This window comes from Monopterus albus, unplaced genomic scaffold (assembly GCF_001952655.1).
Source record: "Monopterus albus unplaced genomic scaffold, M_albus_1.0 scaffold39.1, whole genome shotgun sequence".
NCBI lineage: Eukaryota > Metazoa > Chordata > Actinopteri > Synbranchiformes > Synbranchidae > Monopterus > Monopterus albus.
The window spans coordinates 1767190-1777366 of record NW_018127919.1 but is presented as its reverse complement, the minus strand read 5'-3'; the positions used below and the strand labels follow the sequence as shown (position 1 = coordinate 1777366).

Genomic DNA, 10177 nt, shown 5'->3' with positions numbered 1-10177 from the left:
ATGACGAGTCACAGAGACCCTCATCTTCTGCACAACCTGTCCTACCACCCACGATGGCAGTATGACTCAGTAAAAGTGAAGAGAAAAAGACATATACAAATGGTGGTTACAAAGAGTTGGGGCGGGTATAGTCTGTTTGAATCATTACCGACATCATCACTGTCCTCAAGAGCATTGTTAGCAAAATCACAGTTGCCATTATCCCCTGTGCAGAACTCCAGGAACTGGTGGGGGAGCTGGTTTCTTCTGCCCTTATTCATAGTCTCATTTCTGCCCTGTCAAGCCTGGGCGACCACTTTCAAGGTAGCCCTGGTTGGACCCTGGACGTGTGACCTCTTGTACTCTAAAGCCCTCCCTGACTTGGCAGCCCGTCTCGCCACCACCCGCATAAACAAGGACCCCTACCTCAACAAGGGCTACTGGTATGACTACACACTGATTAATGAGGACTGTAAGTCCTCACATGCCCTTGTTCACTTTTCTAAGCTGGAAGGTTATGGTGCTGCTTTCCTGGGCCCTGCCAACCCAAGCTACTGCTCCTCAGCAGCTTTGTATGCAAAAGAGTGGGATGCTGGAATATTTTCTTGGGCTTGCCTCAAACCCAACATGAAAAAAGGACACATGTATCCCACCTTCCTAAGGCCGCTGCCGCTATCCTCCAATGTACTTTTCACTGTGTTGCGGTACTTCCACTGGGCCCATGTGGCCATAATCTCAGAGGAGACAGACATGTGGGAAGCCACAGGACAGGAGCTGGCCTCTTCTCTGAGGGCCCTCGGCCTGCCTGTCAAACCTGTGGTCACTATGGGGGCTGACAAGGATGGGCCTCGCAGAGCCCTGACAAAAGTGAGGGAAACAGACCGTGTCAGAGGTGAGTTGCACATGTAGAGGTGTTAATGCCTAACAACATTAAGACAACCTCCACATTACTTTATTCCACTTGAATCATGCACGATAAATCATTAAACCATTTTAAACTGTCCTCTCTCCACAGTGGTCATCATGTGCATGCCTTCTGTTTTGATTGGTGGCCAAACCCAGTATCAGCTTCTGACAACAGCGCTGGCCATGCGTATGATCGACCGCGGCTATGTGTTCATCCCTTATGACACCCTCCTGTACTCACTACCCTACCAAAATGCATTTTATTATTTGCTAGGCAATGACACCAAGCTGCAGAAAGCCTATGATGGGGTCCTCACCATCACTGTTGACTCTGGAGAACGTAATTTCTATGAGGCCTTCAAAGATGCTCAGGACAGCTATGAAATTCACACCAGCACCCCACCAGAACAAGTAAGACTGTCTGCTGTACACTGTAATAATTAAGTCTTAGTAGAAAATGATGACATTTGTGGAAGAAACAGACAAACAAAGGCACTTTTGGAAACATTTAAATTTTAATCACAACCATTACATCACTGTCCTCTGTCAGGTTTCTCCATTCTTTGGCACAATCTACAACATGATGTACTACATAGCTATGACTGCTGAACAGGCCCGTGCCAATGGAGGCCGCTGGGTAACTGGTCAGATGCTGGGCGACAGTGAAGGCAACTTTGATTTTGCAGGATTCAATCAGCCACTGAAAGCCAGCAAAAATGGTGACGGCATGCAGGCTTCCTATGTAGTACTGGACTACAATGGCGTAGGCAGCTCCCTCTACTCCACTCATACTCTGCATGCAGCTCATACAGACGGCAAGACAGGGGGCTTGAGGTACCTTAGTCGTTCAATCCATTTTGCAGGCAGCACACCGTACAGAGACTCAAGCTGCTGGTTTAGTCCCTACTTTGCTTGTACTGGAGGTGAGCGCATTAATGACATCATCACAGAAAACATAAATATAAACTGGCATGGTGTACACACACTCATCCTACCTGTCTGTGTTTTTCTCCTCTTCCCAAAGGCTTAGATACAGTCACTTTCTTCTTTCTTTTCCTTGTGTTCATTTCACTGGCTGGATTTGGAGTTAACATCTTTATTCGTTTCAAGTATGTCCAGCAGATTATTAAAGAACAACACATCATCCAGTGCAGCCCTGGGTGATTTTTAGAACTTTTTGATTGTCTTGTCTGTTACAGGACAGGTGGCAGGGTTGGGCTTAGCGTTGGAGGCAGCGCTAACGTTGGACGGACAAAGACAGTCCTGACCCTCGATGACCTAGTCTTCATCAACACTCAGATCAGCAAAAGGGTCAGTTTTGTGTTGAATCTCTGACATTACTGACTGTGGTTTGCTTCTCTTTGCAAGAATGTGATGCGTGAAAGTTGTTTACTTATAAAAGATGATTGATGTACAGTAAGCTGACACCTCCTCTCCGAACTGTGTGTGAGAGCAGAAGCTCAATGATGAAAGTATTTTCAGAAGCCAGCTGGATATGAAGACACCTCACCACTCGACGTCTGGCCGCAGCTACTTGGCCGCAACACCAGACAGCTCAAACGTTGCTGTGTTCGAGGTGAGGCGAGTCTGACTGTTTATCATTTTGGAGCTCATGGCCTTTGGATGCTATTAGATTCACAAAGATTTTGCTGTTTTGTTTTCCTCCCAGGGTGACTGGGTTTGGTTGAAGAAGTGTCCCAGTGGATCAGTGTCATCTGTCAACAGCAGCACAGAGTTTGTCTTTGTCAAGGTAAGAGAATGCATGAGGGAATTTCTTTATTCAAGTGTTTGTTTTTATTTGTAGCCAAAGGTGTCTCACTTGTCCTTAGCATGCTGACTTCAGAAACCATGACAATACATAATACATAAAAATGTGTGATTATGCAGTGATATGCTGTAAAGTACAAAGTTTGAATAAAAAAAAAACCCAGATGTAGCAAGCACAGTAATATTAGGTTACAAAATGAAGTTACATTTTCTTTGTCTTTCTCTCAGCTCAGAGACGTGAGGCACGAGAACATCAACCTGTTGCTAGGACTGTTCTTCGATTCTGGGATCTTTGGCATCGTGACCGAGCACTGCACAAGGGGCAGCTTGGAGGATCTGCTCAACAACGAGGACGTGCGTCTTGACTGGATGTTCAAGTCTTCATTGTTAATTGATCTAATCCGGGTAAAATGAGACAGAAAGACGTATTAGTGCTTCATTTCCAACTTCACCATGTTTTTAATCACTCACACATTTTCTACAAACCATCACCAGGGAATGAAGTACCTGCACCATCGTGACATCATCCATGGACGGCTAAAATCTCGTAACTGTATGGTGGATGGGCGCTTTGTGTTGAAGGTGACAGATTATGGGTTCAACGAAATTTTGATTGCCCAGGACATTGACACAGAAGAGGAAAAGCCAGAGGGTGAGTTTATGTGTATCCACTGACTAATTTTCAGTTTGCCTATGAAATGTCTTTGTTTAATAATAATGTTCATGAATCTGTTTTCAATAAAAAAAAAAAGATCTGCTTTGGACGGCTCCTGAGCTGCTGCGAAGTTACAGTCTGAGGAGGAGGGGAACTTTCTCTGGAGATGTCTACAGCTTTTCCATCATTGTTCAGGAAGTCATCTCTCGCTCTTCACCTTTCTGCATGCTGGACATGCCTCCCAAGGGTGAGTGAAGCATTATTAACTCCAAAGGATGGAGAGATGTGCAAAAGGGTTACTCCAATTTTAAATCTTTTTGGCAAATCTGTGAATCAGCTTTTTGAAATGTTCATCCCACCCTTTATGTTCTAGACCAGTGACTGACCTGTGTGCATAATAATATACAATGAATTTCATGAACACATTTGTTTTCAGTCTTGTTATGTTCAATCTTAAATGTGAATGTACTGTATCACTACAGTGGTTTGTTGGAGGGTAAAGTAGATGGAATGACATCTTCAGATATGTGACACATGATAGCACTGACAATTAGCTATCAACTAGAAAGTATGTTATTCTTCTTTGTGTGTTTCTGCTGTCTGCATACTATCTTATTTTGTATTCACAAAATAGAACAAATACAATACAAATATTAGAATTGTTTCTCTTTGTCTGCTTTTTATAGTTAACAGACACAACTAGCTGCACAAAATGTGTCTGCTTTTGTGCCTTTATGTATGTTCTGAACACTTACATGCTCTTGTCTGTGTGTTGACAGAGATTATCAGCAAGGTCAGAAAACCTCCTCCTTTGTGTCGGCCTGTTGTTTCAGTGGACGAGGCCCCGCTGGACGTGATACAGGTCATGAAACAAGCCTGGAGTGAAGAACCAGACAAAAGGCCGACCTTTGAGGAGATCTTCAAATGGGTAAAAACAGTGGAAACACACACTGACACACATGTGTTTCTTTATATATTAGCGAGCTGGAGATCCTATTCCTGATCCCTTCTTTTCATGAAACAGTTCAAGAGCATCACCAAGGGAAAGAAGACCAACATTATTGACTCTATGTTGCGAATGTTGGAACAGTATTCCTCCAATTTGGAAGATCTGATCAGAGAGAGGACAGAGGAGCTGGAGGTGGAGCGACAGAAGACTGACAATCTGGTGGCTCAGATGTTGCCCAGGTGAATGTCCAGCAACCTTCAGTGGCACATGAAAGGCATGATAAAACCATGGTGTCATGCCTCAAGTCACCCTGGACACACAGCACAGCTACTGCGGTTAATGAGCAGCAATAGCCTCTGGAAGCCTAGAGCAATAGTAATGGGATACTGAACCATCAAACTACAGTACAGTAAGTGAATGCTTCAGGGAGGTCAGAGGTCAAAGACAGGTGCAGAAGCTAAATCTGGTGGCGATTCAGAAACATAGAAGAAAAATGAAGGCTTCTGTAGGAACGTAATAATTCTCAGGCACCATGGAAACTAGGAGTCTAAAAAGCATCGGAACCAAGCCCACAGAGAAAAAAGGCTGTGGGAGATTTTTTTATCAGATGAGAGAGTGAGAATATGTTGATAGTTCTGCTGCATTCATGAACTGTGGGAATATTTGCAATTTGCTGAGTATACCAATTATTTTATCCTTTTGCTCAAATAATATGTCATAGAGAAGTGGCTTTTATGTATTTAATCATTAACAGCATATAAAAAGCAGAGTCACACCACACTGTCAGTGCACTGTGTACTCACATCATACTGTTTCTCAGTTATGTTTTTGCTGCACCTTTCACTTCACTTGTTTCCAATGATCACTAGTAACAGGGTGGGAGGCTGTGCTGTCTGTGCTGCTGAATGAAAGCCATGGAAGTGTAACACAACTTTCAATGCTCTCAGGCTCTTGTGAACAAACTTTGAGTGTCCTGCACTAATTGCCTTCCTCCTTTCAGGTCCGTGGCACAAGCACTGAAGACAGGCAAGCCTGTCAAACCCGAGTATTTCGATGAGGTCACTCTATACTTCAGTGACATTGTAGGCTTCACCACCATTTCAGCCCTCAGCGAGCCCATCGAGGTGGTCGACTTACTAAATGACCTCTACACACTCTTTGATGCTATCATTGGGCTGCATGATGTCTACAAGGTGAGTACTGGGGGATCTAGCTACAGTGGTGTGAAAAAGTGTTTGCCCCCTTACTGATTTCTTATCTTTTTGCATGTTTGTCACACTGTAATGTTTCAGATCGTCAAACAAATTTATATATTAGTCAAAGATAACACAAGTAAACACATCATGCAGTTTTTAAATGAAGGTTTTTATTATTAAGGGAAAACAAAATCCAAAACTATATAGCCCTGGGTGAACAAGTGTTTGCCCCCTAAACCTAAGAACTGGTTGGGCCACCCTTAGCAGCAACAACTGCAATCAAGCGTTTTCGATAACTTGCCATGAGTCTTTTACAGCGCTGTGGAGGAATTTTGGCCCACTCATCTTGGCAGAATGGTTGTAAGTCAGCCACATTGGAGGGTTTTCGGGCATGAACCGCCTTTTTAAGGTCATGCCACAGCATCTCAATTGGATTCAGGTCAGGACTTTGACTAGGCCACTCCAAAGTCTTCATTTTGTTTTTCTTCAGCCATTCAGAAGTGGACTTGCTGGTGTGCTTTGGATCATTGTCCTGCTGCAGAACCCAAGTTCGCTTCAGCTTGAGGTCACAAACGGATGGCCGGACATTCTCCTTCAGGATATTTTGGTACACAGCAGAATTCAGGGTTCCATTTATCACAGCAAGTCTTCCAGGGCCTGAAGCAGCAAAACAGCCCCAGACCATCACACTACCACCACCAATATTTTACTGTTTGTATGATGTTCTTTTTCTGAAATGCGGTGTTACTTTTACGCCACACATAATGGGACACACACCTTCCAAAAAATTCAACTTTTGTCTCATCTGTCCACAGAGTATTATCCCAAAAGTCTTGGGGATCATCAAGATGTTTTCTGGCAAAACGGAGACGAGCCTTTATGTTCTTTTTGCTCAGCAGTGGTTTTCGTCTTGGAACTCTGCCATGCAAACCATTTTTGCCCAGTCTCTTTCTTATGGTGGAGTCATGAACACTCACCTTAACTGAGGCAAGTGAGGCCTGCAGTTCTTTGGATGTTGTTGTGGGGTCTTTTGTGACCTCTTGGATGAGTTGTCGCTGCGCTCTTGGGGTAATTTTGGTCGGCCGGCCACTCCTGGGAAGGTTCTCCACTGTTCCATGTTTTCGCCATTTGTGGATAATGGCTCTCACTGTGGTTCGCTGCAGTCCCAAAGCTTTAGAAATGGCTTTATAACCTTTTCCAAACTGATAGAGCTCAATTATTCTCTTTCTCATTTGGTTTTGAATTTCTTTGGATCTCGGCATGATGTCTAGCTTTTGAGGATCTTTTGGTCTACTTCACTTTGTCAGGCAGGTCCTATTTAAGTGATTTCTTGATTGCGAACAGGTGTGGCAGTAATCAGGCCTGGGTGTGGCTAGAGAAATTGAACTCAGGTGCGATAAACCAGTGTTTTGACAGGGGGGCAAACACTTGTTCACACAGGGCTATATAGTTTTGGATTTTGTTTTCCCTTAATAATAAAAACCTTCATTTAAAAACTGCATGATGTGTTTACTTGTGTTATCTTTGACTAATATATAAATTTGTTTGACGATCTGAAACATTACAGTGTGACAAACATGCAAAAAGATAAGAAATCAGTAAGGGGGCAAACACTTTTTCACACCACTGTATATACGGTGCCTACAGTATTACTTACTTTCACCAAGGAAGTTATGCACCGGCGTTTGTTGGTTTGTGTGTTTGTTCACAGCATAAAAGGCAAAAAAAAGTGTGCACATCCAAACCAAACTGGGCACAGGTGCAGGAGAATAACAAGAGCTAGGAAGATAAGCGAGTGGCTACGTGATTCTTGAAGAACAAATGTATTAGACAATGCTGCATTTCAACCAACATGGTCTTCCCCCAGACTAATAATTTATTTTTTATATTCAGTGTGTGGACAATTTTTCTCATTTCACAGAAACGTGCTACTGTGAGGCAAATGATGCTACAGACTTGCAGCTAAAATCCAGTCCTAGCTGAAAATCTGCTGACTCAGTAGGATGTCAACAAATTTGATCAATCTTCAAAAGTTCCTGAGATAGGTCCTGATGAAAACCACCATTACTGAATAACTTTCAAAGTAATAGTGACATGCTAGTAACATGCTAGGGGTAGGTATTCATGGCCAGCAGTCTTATGATGAAGGTCAAACTATCATTGCTCTTAGATGTAATGGCATTATGGGGACAGCAAACTAGTTTTGTCAGTTAATTATGAAAAGCAGATGGGTGATTTAATTTATAGTATTTTATGTTGTTTTTGATATTGGTGGTATAAAATGACAGACACAGCAGATCTTTAGTAGGTTTTATAAATCAGCTTTGGTGTATTTCAAACAACAAATCTGTTTTTGTTTGATTTATATTGTAGGCCAATGGAATAGTATGTTATATATTTATGGTACTGTGTAGAACGTATATAGATTAGGTTCTCAACAGCATTCAGTAGAAATAAGCCAGACTTAACTATGTGCTTTTATTCTGACCTAATTTATCCCAATTTAAATGTTTGTATTTCCAGTCAAATAAAAAATAAAAACTATTCTAGGGTTCTGTTGCTAAAACATTGCTTCTTTTGCTCCTCGGTTTAATCTAAATGTACAATATACTATTAAAAGAAAAACAAAACTACCTCAGCTAATGTTATATACATTAGGGAATTCCTTCATGTCAGTGGTGATCACTACTTTCAGGGCTTTTCTAAAGGATGTTCAATTGCTGAGAAAAAAAACACCACACATCACACCCACTGTGATCAACTCCTATTTTTATGGTATTTAGGTGGAAACTATTGGAGATGCCTACATGGTAGCCTCTGGAGTCCCCACCAGGATCGGCAACCGTCATGCGGCTGAGATGGCCAACATGTCTCTTGACATCCTCCACTGCATTGGGACCTTTAAAATGAGGCACATGCCTGAACTAAAAGTTAGGATCCGTATTGGCCTGCACTCTGGTGAGCAGCGTGTTCATCCTTTCTGTGCTGTGGTTAACCATACTCTGATCACCATGATATAATATCTTGAACCTGGCAAATTCTTTACCATGAGTAATTAAGAATCACACACATGTGTAACGAGTGGCATAGTGTGACATAGATCCAAGCCCATTTCAAACTGTGTAAATGCTAATTTGCTGCTGAGGTAGGAGGATACAGGAATCCAGGCTACTAAGGCATTGGGGTATTTTTACCTCTTTTATCCTTGTCTGGAACCCAGCCCTGGAACAGTGAAAAGCTATCCACTTAGAGTGCGGTTACCCAATTAACACACCACATACTTTTAATTTCTAACTCTACGACTTGCTTTATACACAGTTGTGTACATTTATTGGAATGAGTATGAGTCTCAAAGCACTGGAACGGAAACTGTTTTGAAAAATCTTTAGAGTAGTAGTCAGATGCCACAGTGTAAAATGTTGACATTTAAAATGGTTTACAATATAAGATATTGCTTACCAAGATGAGATGTTTTTTCAGGGCAACCTTTGTGTGTGTTTGTTCTTGCCTACTTTGTTTGCAGGCCCAGTTGTCGCAGGAGTTGTGGGTCTCACGATGCCTCGGTACTGTCTGTTTGGAGACACTGTCAACACAGCATCTCGAATGGAATCCACAGGATTGCGTGAGTGTTTCATATAGCATCATAAAGGCCAGACACATCTTCTTCCTTTGATCAGTTTTTAAAATGAACATAGGAGAGGCGTATGGCAGTGTGTGTTCACACTGAGGCTAAACAAGGCTTTGAGTGAGCAGTCACACTAATCCTTTAAGACTATCAACAGACTTGACACCAGGTCAGTTTGAAGTTTCAGCGTAAATGTCCTGAACTGTGTTTGCCTCAGTTACCCTCTGCATTCTGTGTAAATTAAATTTAAACCTAAGTATAAACTTCTAAGTACACCTTACTTATGTTAAAAATAAATAAAACTCCCAGATGGAGCTCCCAGATCATATCAGTGGCAGTTTCAGTCTAATTTAGGAGCTTACTAAACTTTTAAGGACAAAACTATAATGGGTAGTCTGCTGCCACTAAGTGGCTTGATATCAAAATGACAGCTCAGTTTTCCTAGATAGTCATGTTAAACCTTGGAAAGTTCAGAGGAGAATACAGATTTGACATTAATACCTAATATTAAAACTATTTCTGGGTGCAAATGGTGAGGATTTTTTTGTTTGTCATTTTAGCTTACAGAATTCATGTCAACCAAAGTACAGTTAATCTGCTGAACAGCTTGAAACTGGGATACAGAATTCAAGTCAGAGGCCTGACAGAGTTAAAGGTATAACATAAATAACAGAAACACTTTAATATGTACACAGAGCAAAGCACTGGTCTCACAATAGTATGCTAATGATGGTTTATTTCTAGGGTAAAGGCACAGAGAACACATACTGGTTGATCGGGAAGGAGGATTTCCACAAGCCTCTGCCTGTTCCTCCAGACATTCAGGGGTAAGAAAGTATTTTCTTTGCTCCTCCATACATGGATACATGTCATTTGCTTAATTTAATCTTTGAATTGCATTTATACTGTGTAAATGTAATGTAATGCAGTCAAATAGCTTTTGGTGTGAATGGTATGTCAGGTTCTGCTCTCTGTCCCAGTTACAGTACATAAATGGCTGTATTTCTTATTAAAGGGGAAGCAGTCATGGTATCAGTATAGAGGAGATACCTGTGGACAGAAGACAAAAATTCCTGGATCGACAGAAGAAGATGGGCTAG

General features: G+C 41.9%; 1 protein-coding gene across 1 annotated transcript; it reads left to right on the top strand.

Annotated features, from left to right (window-relative positions):
* Positions 1–10177, top strand: gucy2d (guanylate cyclase 2D, retinal). The gene is made up of 18 exons (XM_020598778.1): positions 1–871; positions 995–1296; positions 1436–1808; positions 1910–1994; positions 2085–2196; positions 2342–2461; positions 2555–2635; positions 2881–3057; positions 3148–3304; positions 3405–3554; positions 4087–4235; positions 4332–4495; positions 5257–5449; positions 8236–8410; positions 8976–9074; positions 9638–9732; positions 9822–9904; positions 10093–10177. The coding sequence occupies exons 1-18, from the start codon at positions 1–3 to the stop codon at positions 10175–10177; spliced, it is 3471 nt and encodes a 1156-aa protein (XP_020454434.1).

Bases quoted from the DNA above. Each gene is read 5' to 3' on its own strand.
- gucy2d (XM_020598778.1), top strand. From the start codon at position 1: ATGACGAGTCACAGAGACCCTCATCTTCTGCACAACCTGTCCTACCAC. The intron at 3,555-4,086 runs GTGAGTGAAGCA...GTGTGTTGACAG, and splicing joins GCTGGACATGCCTCCCAAGG to AGATTATCAGCAAGGTCAGA. The intron at 9,733-9,821 runs GTATAACATAAA...GTTTATTTCTAG, and splicing joins GAGGCCTGACAGAGTTAAAG to GGTAAAGGCACAGAGAACAC.